We start from the raw sequence: 15,304 nt of genomic DNA on the forward strand, positions 1-15,304 counted from the left end.
GAGCCGAAGTCGGGTTCTGTTGGTTGCCCTTTTCGGGGTGTTGTAGGAGTGATGTTGCAGTCTGTCACCCTTCGGAGTCTGTCTTGTTTCACTTAGCACCATGCATTTGAGACTCATTCACGTTACTGTATAAATCAATCCTCTATTCTTTACATGACTATATAACATTCCATTGCATGGATGCATGGACCATAATTTGTTTTCTCATTCATCGTTGAAGGACATTTGGGTTGATTCAGGCCTTTGAAAACTTGTAAGTAGAAAGCGAGATGACTCAGTCAGTAAAGTGCTTGATGTACAAGCAAGGACCCGAGTTCAACCCCCAGTACTACGTAAAAAAGCCGGGGTGCAGTGGTGTGCACCTTCAATCCTGGTGTTGAGGGGGCACACACGGGTAGATCTTGGAGTCCTCTTGCCAGCTAGCCTTGCCTAGTCACTGGGCCTCATGTCCCAGGGAGAGACCCTGCCTCAAAAAACAAGGTGGAGAGCAATAAAAGAAGGTACCTGATTTTGGCTTCTGACCTCTACATGTACACAGCATACACATGCCCTCACACACACACACACACACATACACACACACACACACACACACACACACACACAGAAAGAGATTCAATAAAGAATGGTTCTATATGGACCTCAAGTTCTAGAGGTAAAAAAAAAAAAAAAAAAAAAAAAAAAAAAAAAAAAAAAAAAAAAAAAAAAAAAAAAAAAAATATGAAGCCCAGTGGGATTTCCAGCTATAAAAACAAAGATTTGGCTGGGGCAGTGGTGATGCATGCCTTTAATTCCAGGCAGGTGTATATCTGAGTTCGAGGCCAACCTGGTCTACAGAGCAAGTTTCAGGACAGCCAGCATCACACAGAGAAACCTTGAAAAACAATCAAATGAAAAAAAATTCAACAGAGAATTCCATCCTCTCCTTCACACTGAAGAGCGAGCCCCCCCCCCGCCCCCGCCCCCCAAGTGCTGTCTAGGGTCTCAATGGGGCTAAATTTTGGTCTTTTAACCTGCAGAACAGAAGTTAAACGCTTTAACTCCAAAGCATTTTCTGAGAGGCAGGAAAATAGCAGTAACCGCTTGTGTTGAGGTACAAGGGTCAATTACAGGGATGCCGATAAAACTCTTAGGACAGGACCGGCTTGTGTATATGGTGGCTGTTACTGCTGTGTGAGAATGACCGAGTCAGAAAGCTAAGTGCCCTAGATGCTCTGCACCCACAAGAATCCCAGGCAGCAGGCACGACATGGGTAGCAGCTCCATGAGGGTGGAGATCCCTGAAGCTGACTCCCTGCCTCACCCCAGGAACCTGGCACAGTGCCTCGTGCCTGGTGGCCGCTCAGGAAAAAGGTCTTGCTAGGACACAGACAAGGAAGAGACCCTGTTAGATATAAGCCACCTTGTCAGATTCAAGGGTTGAGAACTGGGCAGAATGGATTGACCACTGTTATATAATTTCCTGGGGAGACTCAAACAAACATCTCTTCACCCCAGAAAAAGCACCAATGACAGACCAAAGAAATGGTCCCACCCAAGCGTAGTTCAGTGAACTAGTGAGCTTGTGGGGTCCCACACAGGAGCAGGGGTGTCCTAGCTTCATTCTGTTCATCATATAGGCTTTTCTACCTGTTTTGGAAGAGTGGCATGGTGATAGGATGCTATGAATAGTCTTCTAGAACCATCCACCACACTGAGCAGTACCCACGTGCTGGGGGCTTCAGGCATGCCTGCTGGGTGTTCTATCCTAGGTTCAAGATCAGGAACCTGGAGGTGCGGGAGAGGCCGGTACCCTGGAAGTGGGGTGTGGCAAGGTCCGCACTGTGCACACCCCCGGCATGTACTGAGTAACCAGCACACCAAAGGCTGCAGACCAGAAAGTGGACAGGTGCCCCTGGTGTGGAGGGCTCTCCCATCAGGGAGGCCAGCTGACCGTGGGAGGGGTGGGGAGGTATGGCACTGTTCTACACTAAGGAACTTCGATTTGCTCTCCCTTATGGGTGTAGCCTTGGGAGGGACACAGGCGAGAAGAGTTGGGAAAGACTTCCTGGAGGAGGTGGCATTTCACTGGGACTCAGGATATCTTGATAAGCACATATGAGGTGAAGTGAGGTGGGGTGAGGGCATCTGGCCAGATCAGGCATGGAGAGCTGAGGAGGCACTTACCCTGAGGAGGCTTCACAGCTTTACAATGAGGGTACCATCCTGTTCCTGCTGACCCTGGAGTCCATGACCTGTATCTTTGCTTCTTCAGGCCTGCTACCAGCCCCGTCTCCTCAAAGGGAAAAAGAAATGTTTTTTGCAGGCCCTCAGCGCCTTCCTCTTCCTGTTCTCAGTGGCCATGACTGGCTGCTTCCTATGGCAGTACCACCTCCCCAAGCTGCAGACCGGTGAGTGAAGAAGCCATGGCAACCACCCCGAGGGCATGGGTCCTCACTGGGCCTGCAGCAGCCAAGGACGTGAGGGTGAAGGAGGACAGTTGCGATTTCGACTCAGGAGCAGAGACCTCCTCACTCCCCATCACACTGTCCATCTCTGGCCGGGTTACAAGAGCTCCCTGGGCTCGCTCAAGCTCTTATAAACAAAGTGAGAATCCTATTCAGGGTTTCACAAGTCATCCAGCCTGGGGGTCAACTCGGGGTTCCTGAGAAGCTCAACAGAGGCTGGAGAGATGGCTCAGCCAGTAAAGGCGCTTGCCAAATAAGCCTGATGGCTTGAGTTCAATCCCCAGAACCCATGTGAAGGCTGAAGGAGAGAACTGACTCCACAGACTTGTTCTCTGACCTCCACACTCATGCTGTGGCAACCCCCAAGCCCCACCCAAATGTGGGCACGTTCAGGCCCTACCCAGACTTGCTAACGTCATCACACGTTTTGATGTGTCATCTGTCTGGCTACAGATGGCAGACCCACCCAGGTCCCAAGCTGACAGAGGCTCTATCCAAGACTTTACTCCAATGGCCAAACCCCCACCATCTACTTATTTATCAGTGTAAGGAATAAACCACCCCAGCCATGTAGCTTAGTGTCTACCGAACACTTGCCTACAGTGTGCAAGGCCCTGGGGTCTATCCTCAGCACTGCAAGGGAATAAACAAACACACCAAACTCACCAGCTGATTACTTCTCACGTTCTGGGGCCTTACTGGCAGTTCTGCTGCTGGTCTAACCTGCTCTCTTCAATGCAAGTCACTTGGGATCGGAGCCTCCCTCAGGTCTTGTGCTCTCAGGGCTAATTTCCCAGATTTGTCCATGTGATGATGGCCACTCTCTGGACAAGGACAGATGAGACTCACTCCATGACCAATGCCTGCATTCAGTTCTGGGAACAGAATAAGCTGTCCCTGCTGCTTCAGGCATGAAGCCCCAGTGGGGTTTCAAGTCCAAGTCACCCAAACATTCAAAACTAGCTTGAGGTATAGATGGATGGACAGATGGACGGATGGATAGATGGACGGACAGATGGATGGATGGATAGATGGATGGGCGAGGCTGAGCCTGTCAGGAGGAAGGGAGGGTGGGGACCAGTAGCTGAGACCTGAAGGGACTCAATCCTAAAGGTGACGCTATGCCTTGGCCCTTGGTCCCTTGGCTGGCCCGTGACTGAACATTTTCTGGGAAGCCTCCTGCTGGTGGGAGGGCCTCCAAGGCACGGCTCTGGCCTTTGCTGCAGCCTTCCTGTCCTCTGCTATGTCCCTTTGCCCTTGACCTGACGTCTTCTGTACTCACCTCCTGACACGCCCTCTAGGTTCCTTGAAGCCAGCGGTGACCCCAGCCCCGGTGAAGATGTGTCCCCGGCACCCTGAGCTTGTGCCTCTGGTTCACCCCCTCCCGGTGCTGAAGGAGGCCTTGGAGAAGGTTAGTGACAGATAGCCCAGGAGGTTGCTGGGAATGTGGTAAAGCTTGGCAGAGGAGGGATTTCCCTCTGTGCTGTGACATTCATTCATTCATTTACTCATTCATTCATTCTTTCACTCAACATGCTTTTTTGCTTGGTTGGTTTTGGTTTTCTACATGTTTTCACTGCATAATAGCCCTGACTAGCCTGGAACTTGCTTTGTGGACTGAGCTGGCTTTGAACTCACAGGTATCGACCTGTCTCTGCCTCCTAAGTGCTTGGATTAAAGGTGTGAGCTACTACACCCAGCTTTCAACATGAATTTCTTGAGTGCCTGTTCTGTGCCTAGAATGTTAGTGTTTGGAAGGCAGAGGCAGGAGGATCATTACAAGTTTGAGGCTAGCCTGGGCTATATCGTGAGTTCTAAGAAGGGGTGGGGAGGGACGGACTCCTAGTTAGTCTGTAGGTGAAGGAAGCAGTTAAGATAACACATATTTCTGATTCAGGGGCAAGAGTGAAGATTAGGAGCCTGGGGTGGTGGCCCACACCTTTAGTCCCAGCACTCAGAAGGTAGAGGCAGGAGTTCTAGGACAACCAAGGCTACACAGAAAAATCTTGTCTTGGAGGTGGGTGGGGGAAGAGTGAAGATTAGTGTCTCAGTTAGGGTTCCTACTGCTGTGAAGAGACACCATGACCACAGCAACTCTTCTAAAGGAAACATTCAACTGGGTGGCTTACAGTTTCAGAGGTTTAGTCGATTACCATCATGGCAGGACGTGGCAGCATGCGGGCAGACATGGTGAATGGAGAAGGAGCTGTATCTTGATCCCACAGGCAACAGGAAGTGGTCTGGGGCACTGGGTGTGGCTTGAGCACATGAGACCTCAAAGCCCACCCCCACAGTGACACACTTCCTCCAACAAGGCCATACCTATTGCAACAAAGCCACACCTCTTAATAGTGCCACTCCCCATGAGCCTATGGGGGCCAGTTACATTCAAACTACCACAATTAGGAAAGTTTTGGGGACTGTGGGGCTGAGGTGTAAGGTCTTGGAGGCTGGCAGGGCCCTGCATGGTCCAGGCTGAGATGTGGGCAGGGGACCCCCCATGATGTATAGAAGCTTGAAGGATGTGGGTGTGCACTCCCAACAGTGGGGCCATCATGTGAAAAGGCCCAGGGGCAGTGCAGTGAGCACAGGGCACACAGAGAGGTGGGGAAAGAGGAAACGGGAAAGAGTGACAGAGCCCATGTCACAGAGGCCACTGTAATATGGTCAAGCACACACACACACACACACACACACACACACACACACACACACACACACACCAGGGCACAATTCACATCACTTCAGGATGGCTCTCCTTGGTGCTAGTCAGATGTGGTGTGGGCCACTCACCTTAGGAGAAGAGAGACAAAGGGGGTCAGGGTCAAAAACATCTGGGCAGCTGTGCACTCTCTGAGGACCGGCAGAAGGAGAAGGGTGGCAAGTTCGCAGAAGTTTTATACCCTAAGATAAATGACAGCGTCTTTTCTAGTGTTGCCAAAGCCATACTGTTTCCATTCCTGGACTGAGTTGCTGTTCTTAGTCCCTTACAGGAGAAGGGAAGGCAGCCCATCCCGGGCAAAGGGTCTTGGGAGACACTTTGAGACAAACATGCTTGAGTCCAAAATGGTGGAGGAGATAACCCCACTTCCACAACCAGCTTCTCAGTGAGCTCAAATAACACATGACAATTTACCAATATAATGTGTGACCCAGGGTCACAGGACTCATTGACAAAGCAGCCTCCTCCCACTGAGCACTGCGGTATCAGCCATGGGCTGTGTGCCCCCTTTGTATGCATGTCTAGGGGATCCTTGACTATACCAGTGAATCTGAGCCCCGAAAGACCGACTTAGGGAGATGCACAGGGCAGGTAAAGCCGAGGGGCAAGGTGTCTGGTAGCTGATTAAGTAGAGGGGTTTGGGAGATGGCTCAGTGGTTTGTGCAAAAATGAGGACCGGAGTTCAGATTCTCTACACAGGTGTAAATGCTGGGTACGTGTGGCCTGCTTGTAATCCCAGTGCTCAGGTGGAGAGAAGATTCCCTTAGACCAAGATGGCTAGCTGGACTAGCCGAACTGGTGAGTTTGGGTTCAAGTGAGAGACCCTGGTCCAATATATAAAGATGAAGAGTGATTTAGACACCCAATGTCGGTTTCTAGCTTCTAGATCACTTGCACACGTGTGCACCCCTCCCATATGAACAGAAACACACACACACACACACACACACACACACACACACACACACACACACACACGAACATCAATACACACGCTAAACAAACAGTCCTTTGGGGACCTCTATCTAAAACAGGTGGGAGAGGCTGCTGAGTCAGACCCTCACAGGGGCGTGGTGCTGGGGTCGCAAGATCTGGAGCCTCCTAGGGTACTGTGGGGGGGGTGGTGACAGCTGTGGGGACAGGTGGGTCTGCTGAGGCAGGGGCCTCATTCTGAGCTCCTTTTCTTTTTCCACAAGGTGGATGGAATTCTGCGCAAGGCAATGCTGGCCCCAGGCCTGGCTGCCATGTCCGCTCTTGTCATCCACAACGACACCGTGCTCTGGACTGGGAACTTCGGAAAGAAGAACAGCTCAGATCCAAATTCTGGAACCCCTAATGAGTATACTATGTACCGGTGAGTGGGGTGACCTCCAGGAGGCAGGGACATTCAAGAGGATCGTGGCTGGGGTCCCAGCTGCCAGGGCCTATGGCTCGGTCCTGATAACTCTGTAGGAGACAGAGGTCCAGAGAGAACCAGGAAGTATGAATGCCCAGTGTCACACCACAGGGGCCACAGGCCAAATGAGAAAAGGATCCATCTCCTCACCTCTCAGTGTGCCACCCAGGAGTGACAACCAGCCCCATGGCCCAGTTGGGAGCAGCTGGGGACACTTGTCTGCACTCCCAGAGCCTCTCCTCGCAGGTGCTGTCTGCAGAGTCCTCAGAGCTGCGACACTGGACACATTTGATCCCAGGGATGCTGTGGGGACTTCAGGGTCTGATGGAGTTTAGCCTCATATTGCACCTTTGTGGTGCTAGACACAACACCCAGAGTTCTATTTATTTATTTATTTTTCCGAGACAGGGTTTCTCTGTGTAGTTTTGGTGCCTGTCCTGGAACTCGCTCTGTAGACCAGGCTGGCCTCGAACTCACAGAGATCCGCCTGGCTCTGTCTCCCGAGTGCTGGGATTAAAGGCGTGTGCCACTGCTACCCGGCTCAGGGTTCTATTTGTCTTGCTTACTGCATATTCATCACCTGTCTGCCGTGCTGAGTGCTCTGTGAGTGCGCGCGCGCACGCGCGCGCACACACACACACACACACTCACACGTATACCTGTATGCATGTGCGCACATATCTCCTACTCCATGAAACCAACAGCCAAACTCTCAGGAAGGTCTAGTAACCTACCCAAGGCCACACAGTCAATGAGAGATAGGACTCACTAAATCCAGGTCCGCCCCAGTACAAAAGGGTCTTGGTAAAAGGCCGAGCCTGGGGCAGGAGCAGAACTGCTCCTCCTATCCCAGCTTCTGGTACATTCTAAACATCCACGGCTCTCTACAGAGCCTGGGGATTCAGCTGGAGATGCAGACTAGGCTGGACTCTTGACTATGAAGAGCTGGAGGCTGGGCCCAGGGTGGGGAGTGGGCCGTGAGGTTGACAGGCTGCCCTCTGTTCTCCTACCCCCCACCCCAGGATTGCCAGCATCTCCAAGCTCTTTCCCGTGCTTATGCTGTACCGCCTGTGGGAGGAGGGCATCGTGGCCTCCCTGGACGACCCTCTGGAGCGCTATGCCAGCACCTTCTCCATCAACAACCCGCTGGGCAAGGCCCAAGACCCCGAACCACAGGGCCCAATGGGGGAATTTGAAGAGATGGGCTCCCTCCCGAGGCCTTCTTCTGTCACTCTGCGGAGAATGGCCAGTCAGCTGTCAGGTGAGCCTCGGAATTGCCCAGCTGAGCCAATCCGCATCAGGGGGGATTGGGGATAGGCACGGGACACAGATTCCCATCCATTAGGACTCTGCTCAGTTCCTGAATGGCCATACTTCCAACCCACAAGCCGTGGTGGCCATGGTGGAAAGAACTGAGGGAAGCCTGGGGTGCTTTTAAAAATGTGTGTATGTGTGTGCATGAGTATACGCCACATGTGTGGGGGTGTCCACAGATGCTGTAGGTGTGCGGGTGTCCACAGGGGTGTGCATCAGATCCGCCCCTGCTGGAGCCACAGGTGAGTTCTGAGAACCGAACCTGAGTCTTTGGGAAGAGCAGCTTTGGCTGCCAGCCCTCCAGCACTGGGACTCATTTTATTTGAGACAGGGTCTCTTGTAGCCCAGGCTGGCTCCAGACTCACTGTGTCGCTCAGGATGACCCTGGACTTTTGGTCCTTCTTTCTTTACCTCCCGAGTGCTAAGATTACAGGCATGTGCCACTACATCCCGTCTGTATGTTGTTGGGGGGAACACAGGGCTTCACACATGCTAAGTGAGCACTGTACCAGCCATGCTCCGTGCCTGGCCTGAACCTGGGAATACAGATCAGGCAGAGAAACGGAGTCAGGATCTGTGTATCATGCCAAGGGCAAGACAACAAGTAAGACCGGTAGGGAGCTCTATAGTGAAGACCCAGACTCCCTGAACACACATATAAAGAACATGTGGAAAGCCACAGCCCACAGAGGACACAGGTGAAGGACAGGGAATGACCTGACATGGCACAGAGAAGGCTCTGTGAATATTGAAAGATGCCAACCCTTGTTCATCAAAACACACATGCACATGAAAACTACATTGAGGGGCTGGAGAGATGGCTCAGAGGTTAAGAGCACCGACTGCTCTTCCAGAGGTCCTGAGTTCTCAATTCCCAGCACCCACATGGTGGCTCACAACCATCTGTAATGAGATCTGGCACCCTCTTCTGTATAGATAATAAATAAATTAATAATTCTTTTTTTTAAAAAAAAAAAAGAAAGAAAACTACATTGAGACACACTGTTCCTGTCAGATTGGCAAAGAGCAAAAAAAAAAAGTGGGTGCCCTGATTGGGGGGAAACCATGGAGACAATGTCCTCATCTACTCCAGTGGAGGGAATTTAAATTGATTTAAATTTAACACCCCTGTCCTGGCTAGTTTTATGCCAACTTGACATAAGCTAAAGTCATCTGAGAGAGGAGAACCTCAGTTAAGAAAATGCCTTCATAAGATCTGGTGGTAGACAAGCCTGTAGGGCATTTTCTCAATTAGTGACTGATATGGGAGGGCCCAGTCCATTGTGAGTGGCACCACCCCTGGGCTAGTTGTGCTGGGTTCCGTAAGAAAGCAGGCAGAGCAAGCCAGTAAGCAGCACCCCTCCATGGCCTCTGCATCGGCTCCTGCCTCCAGGTTCCTGCCCTGTTTGAGTTCCTGCCTCAGCTTCCCTCGATGAATTGTGATGTGTAAGCCAAATAAACCTTTTCCTCCCCAAGTTGCTTTGGTTATGGTGTTTCATCGTAGCAAGAGAAACCCTAAGACACCCCCCAATAAACAAACAAATGGATAAAACCTGTATGAAGGAAAATCAAATATTTACTGCAATCATTTTCTCGTCTTTTTGAGACAGGGTCTCAAATAATCCAGGCTTTCCTCACACTCCATGTAGCTGAAGACGACCTTGAACTAGTGATCTTCCTGCCTCCCACTCCTGAATGCTGCCACCACACCTAGGCTAGAGGTCAGCAGTACAGTGTGCACTTGGTGTGTGAAAAGCTCTGGGCTGAGCCCCAGCAACAAAGAAAAAAAAAAGTATATATTCCCTTTGAGAAATTTCACTCCTAGAAAATTCTACTGCAGATGTGGTCACTCTGGGTGGCATAGAGTGTGTTCACAGTTATTCGCCGTATAGTGTTTATAGTAACAAGAGGAGCTGGTGTGGGGGTACATACCTGTAGCCCAGCACTTCCAAGATGGAAGCAGGAGGATCAGGAGTTCAAGGTCACATCGGGCTACATAGTGAGTTCAAAGCTAGCCTGGGCTCTTATGAGACCCTCTCTAAACACCAAAACAAGAAGAAATAACCTACATGTTCATCACTAGGGGAATGGCTATGCAATGAAATACCATACAGCTCTAAGCCAGTGGTTCTCAACCCTGGTTGTGACCCTTTAACACAGCTCCGAATGTTGTGACCCCCAAACATAAAATTATTTTCGTTGCTACTTCATGACTGGAATTTTGCTACTGAGTGGTGTCTCAGTTCCTAAGGCCATCGGAAATAGGCTTTCTGATGGTTTCGACCCAGAGGTTGAGAACTACTGCTCTAAATGAGGTTCTTTGTTTACTGATACAAAATAAGTAGGAGAAAAGTACATCTATTGTATGCTGCTACAGAAATAAGCATAAAAAGCAGGCACCTTTGCCGGATAAAGGCTGCCATCTTGCCAGCCTAAATATGAAATATTTCAGGATATATTAAATGCCTTTGGAAGGACTGGTCTCCGTGGCACCTGCCTGCAATCCCAGCGAGTAGAGAGGAAAGAGTTTGCTTCCAGGAAGGGGAAATCATGGCCGGCAGGGGGCGGGGAAGATGTGAGGAAAGGTGATTTGGTGGCGGGCTAGGGAAGGGGTCTGACCACTGCTCTTCCCTAGGACTTCCCCGAAGGCTGCGGGGCACTTCGCTGCTGTGGAGAGGCAGCACCCAGGAGGCTCTGAGCCTGCTCAGGGATGATGTCCTGGTGGCTGACCCAGGAACCAGGTGAGGAGTGTGCCCTGAAGTTTAGCCACACTTGAGGAAGTGCTTGCCCAGATGGTCAGTGTCAGTCAGCAGGGTTTTGGGAATCACTGAATAGAGTCCATCCTACAGCTAGAAAGACTGAGGCCAGGATGGGCTGCAGATAAAGGGCTGACCACTGAACAAGAAGTGTAGCCTTGAGAGTTTGGCGAGGCGGGGGTGGAGTGGGTGTGGGTGAGGGGGTGGGGCGGAGGGAGTTGGGGGACAGACAACACACATCAGACAGAGGCGGCTGGTGCTCCTCTGCCACCCTGGGCCAGATTCCCTCTGCTTCTCCAAATAGTGGACTGTAGTTTTCTTTCCCTCCCGGTGCCACCACACTGTCCTGGCGATCACATCCAGGACACCATCCCGATGCCCCCTTCTCCCCCTCCAGATGCCACTACAGCACGCTGGCCTTCTCGCTCCTGGCCCATGTGCTGGCTGCGCACACAGCACAGGGCGACTTCGAACGCTGGGTAACTGAGCAGGTCCTGGAGCCGCTGGGGATGAGCGACACTGGCTTTGCACTGACCGGAGCTGTGCGCTCTCGCCTGGCTGCCGGCTTCTATGGCAGCGGCCGGTCCGCGCCACTCTATGATCTGGGCTGGTACCGGCCATCGGGCCAGATGTACTCGACGGCTGCAGACCTGGCCAGGCTGGCGGCCGCGCTACTGGGTGCAGGACCCCGATGGCTGCTGCGGCCCGACAGCCTGGCCACACTGCTGTCACCGCTGCGCGCCTGTGCCCACGGCTACTTCGCTCGCGAAACCGGCACACCTTGGGAGTTCCACGAGCGGCGCGGATACCGAGTGGCGCGCAAGGACGGCGACCTGGATGGCTACGCCGCCAGCCTGGCACTCGTGCCACCGCTGCGCTTAGGGTTTGTGCTGTTGCTGGCTGGGCCGCGCCCACCCACGCAGGACCTGGTCGCCGACGCCCTGGACATGCTGCTGCCTGCTCTGGAGCGCGCGTTGCGCGATGCTAATCGCGCCCCCGCGCCCCCGCCCCGCGCGCGCCCGTTCTCTGGCTTCTTCACCTTCGCCAATCGCACTTTCTACGAAGTGCGTGCCGCGGGGCCGCGGGGCGAGCTGCGCTTGCGCCAGTTTGGGCCGCGCGTGGAGGCGCTCGTGCCTGCTGCCTTCCGATCGCTCGCCCTGCGCCACGTGCGCGGCCGCGTCTTCCAGCTGCACGTGGCGCGCGAGTTCCCATGCACGCTGCCGCTCGCAGATGCCTGGCTGTCTCTGGAGGCGCAGCACGGGCAGCTGGTGCGTTTCTACCCCTTGGATCGCCACGGGCTGGCGCCAGGCTTCGACGTGCCGGGACTCAACACTTATGGCGTGCTACGCTTGCAGCGCAGGCCGGTGTTCGGCTCCCAGTAAGCTGGGTATTCCCCCCTCCCCCTGCGCGTGAGCCCCCACGCACGCGCCCACCCATGACTTTGCATTGCCCAGGCATGCAACCCTCTTTATGTCTTCAGCCTGTCCTTACCGGCCTGCAGCTCTCCTCTGCATGATGTCTCTCCAGCTCCAGTCTTGCCCTTCCTCCAGCTTCCCACCCGAGGTTGGCAGGGAGGCCTGCCAGAGAACACAATAGTTGACAAAGTGGGGTCTTTCTTGGATAGCTGCTGGTTTCAAACTGCCCTTACTCACCTGGGAGGAAAAGTTATACAGGACTTTACAGTAAGCATTTGAACACTTAGGCATTGCCCCGCCACGGTGATATACAGGCTAGTCCTTGGGAGAATCAGGAGTTTGAGGCCAGCTTGGAATGCAGGAGACCCTGTTTCAAAAACAATGAAATACTGAAACTTTTTTGTGTGTCTGTTGAAACAAATACAAAATATGATCGGTGTTGTCTTTTAAAAAGCACTCTTACTGGGCTGGGAGTGTAGCTCAGAAGGTAGAGAGCTAGTGCAAGGCTGCATGAACACGGTGTGGTGGTGGTACATCCCTGTACCTCCACTGTTGGGGAGGTGGAGGTAGGAGAGTCAGGAGGTCCAGGCCAGCCTGGGCCACATGAGACGCTGTTTAAAAGGACAACAGTTGTTTTGCTTGTAATTGAGTTACAATTTGCCTAACATTAAAGGCACCATTAGGTACAGTTTGTTTATATATTTATTTAGTGGGGCTGCGGATAGAACCCAGGGCATCACATGCTAGATAAGTGCTCTACCAACTGAGCTACATTCCCAGCCTGAGTTTGGACAATTTAGAGAAATAGTTATACCCATCACCATAGTCAAGATCCATGAGATTTCCATCACCCCCAAACTACCCCCCTACTATTGCTCTGCAGTCAGTCCCCTCCCCCTCCTCCCTCCCCTAGCCCCAGGCAACCACGGATGGGCCTCCTGTTATTTAGGATTAGCTGGGCCTGCTCTTGAGTTTGGTGTGAATGAGTTCACACCGTGGAGGTTGTGTGTGCATCTCCTTGGGTACAGTGTGCTGTTTTTGAGGTCCAAGTCTTTACGTGCATCCATAGCTCATTGCTTTTTATTCCACGGTATGGCTGTGCCGCTTTATTTATCCTTGTGTCCGCTGATGGGCACTGGGTTGTTTCCAGATGGAGGTTGTTAGGAAAAGATGTTTGTGCAAGTTCCTCCTCTGTGCAGGGCTTTCATTGCCCTGGGTAAGTTTCCAGATGCCAGGCACTTTTCCGAAAGCCTTGTACCACGTTCCATCCCCACGTGGAAGTGTGTGGTGGTTCTGTTGCCCACGTATGTGGCCACACTTGGCTCTGTCAGCCTTTTAATTTTAGCCACGCTGGTAGTTCTGAAGGCAGCATATCTCACTGTGGTTTTAACTAAATTCTATTTATTGAATTGTACAAGATATATATGTATATAAGATAGCTATCTATATATACACACACTATCTCTCTAGATACAGTTCTCCCCACTCTGGATTGATTTTTCATTTTCCTTTTTTATATAAGTCAGTATTTATATGTGTATTTTGAGACACAATCTCCTGTAGTCAAGGCTGCCTTGGAACTCAGAATGTAGCCCAGAGTGACCTTGAACTTGTGATTCTCCTGCTTCCACCTTCTGAGTGCTAAGATTATAGACATGTGCCATCACACCTGTTTATGAAGTGCTGGGTACAAACCCTCAGGGTTCTGTGCATGCCAGGCAAACTGTTCTGTTTGGGCTACACTCCCAACCCCTGTTCTTTGTAAGTTTCAAAAACAATGTTCACATGTGTATATGGTAGTTTGGGTTATGTCCTCATGAACGTAGAGTCCCTGGGAGACCAGAAGAGGGTGTCATGGGTAGGATGCTGTGAACTTGTGGGTGTGGGTGCTGAGAACTGAATTCAGGTCCTCTGCAACAGCAGTGTGAACTCCTTTTTAAAAAATGATTGACTTATTCTTATTTTACATGCATTAGTGTTTTGCTTGCATACGTGTCTGTGTGAAGAAGGTACCAGATCCCCTGGAACTGGAGTTAAAGACAGTTGTGAGCTGCCACGTGGGTGCTGGGAATTGAACCAGGTGCTCTTAACATCTGAGCCATTTCTGCAGCTCTCTCACCCCAGGTATTAAAATTTTAAAGACAGGGTCTCACTATGTTGGGCAGACTCCCTTTGAATTTGAAATCTTCCTGCCTTGGCCTCCCGAGTTGCTGAGATCATAGTTATGTGCCCCTTTTCTTAATGGTGTCTTGAAGAGCAGAGTTTTAACTTTTTTTTTTAGACAGGGTTTCTCTGTGAACATCCCTGGCTATCTTGGAACCAGCTCTGTAGACAGACCAGACTGGCCTTAAACTCACAGAGATCTGCCTGCCTCTTCGTCCCAAGAGCTGGGATTAAAGGTGTGCACCACCGCACCTGCCGGGTTTTAACATTTTCATGAGATTTATGCCTGTTAAATCCAATGCAAAGTTAGGGGTTGCATTCTCTCTCTCTCTCTCTCTCTCTCTCTCTCTCACACACACACACACACACACACACACACACACACACACACACACACACACACACACACACGAGTACTGGAGATTGAACCCAGGGCCTCATGTGTGCTAGCAAGCAGATGCTCTCCCAGTAAGCAATATGCTCAGCTCCTATGTGTCTTTTAAAAGCTTTAACTTTTAATTCTGAGATAATTATAAATCCCCACACAAGCGTCAGAAATAACTAGAGTAGCCTTTATCCAGTTTCTTCTCTCAGGGACATCTTGCAGAATGTTGTAAGGCATTGATCTACTGCAGCCAAGATCCAAAGCTTTTTCCCCAGCACAACAGCCCTGCGCTGTAACAATACAACATTCCTAGCCACCTTCACCTGCTCCCCCAGCCTTACCCTGTCCTTAAGCCCTAGCAACCACAGTCTGCTCTCCATTTCTGGAATTCACATATTAGGGGGCCGGCAAGATGGTTCCTCCTGCAGAGGTGTTTGCTGCTAAGCCCGACAACTTGAGTTTGATGCCCAGAAGTGAAGCAGCTACCCCGAGTTGTTACCTGGCCTTCACCTGTGTACCATGACACCCGTGTGTGGACACACAAACATACACATGTGTGTACAAGCACATTAAATAAACAAAATATTTAAAAAAGGGAGGGTCTGAAGAGATGGCTCAGCACTTGAAGGCACTTGCTGCTCATGCAGAGAACTGGAGTTGGGTTCCCAGCACCCTCCTTGAGCAACTCACAACTGTCTATAACTCC

At 51.4% G+C, this 15,304-nt stretch overlaps 1 protein-coding gene across 1 annotated transcript; it reads left to right on the top strand.

The window, feature by feature from the left end:
* The first annotated feature begins 1,249 nt into the window (after positions 1 to 1,249).
* Positions 1,250 to 13,951, top strand: Lactbl1 (lactamase beta like 1). The gene is made up of 8 exons (XM_037203352.1): positions 1,250 to 1,353; positions 1,752 to 1,788; positions 2,255 to 2,390; positions 3,749 to 3,858; positions 6,366 to 6,523; positions 7,588 to 7,826; positions 10,515 to 10,620; positions 11,033 to 13,951. The coding sequence occupies exons 1-8, from the start codon at positions 1,250 to 1,252 to the stop codon at positions 12,015 to 12,017; spliced, it is 1,875 nt and encodes a 624-aa protein (XP_037059247.1). The 3' UTR covers positions 12,018 to 13,951.
* Positions 13,952 to 15,304: the final 1,353 nt, after the last annotated feature.

Source organism: Peromyscus leucopus, chromosome 2 (assembly GCF_004664715.2).
Source record: "Peromyscus leucopus breed LL Stock chromosome 2, UCI_PerLeu_2.1, whole genome shotgun sequence".
In the NCBI taxonomy this organism is placed as follows: Eukaryota; Metazoa; Chordata; class Mammalia; order Rodentia; family Cricetidae; genus Peromyscus; species Peromyscus leucopus.

What these genes read in the sequence shown, in the direction of transcription:
- Lactbl1 (XM_037203352.1), top strand. Translation starts at nt 1,250, where the DNA reads ATGGGTAGCAGCTCCATGAGGGTGGAGATCCCTGAAGCTGACTCCCTG. An exon ending in GGTGGCCGCTCAGGAAAAAG is followed by an intron (nt 1,354 to 1,751) that starts GTCTTGCTAGGA and finishes GTTCTATCCTAG; the next exon opens with GTTCAAGATCAGGAACCTGG. An exon ending in GTGGCTGACCCAGGAACCAG is followed by an intron (nt 10,621 to 11,032) that starts GTGAGGAGTGTG and finishes CTCCCCCTCCAG; the next exon opens with ATGCCACTACAGCACGCTGG.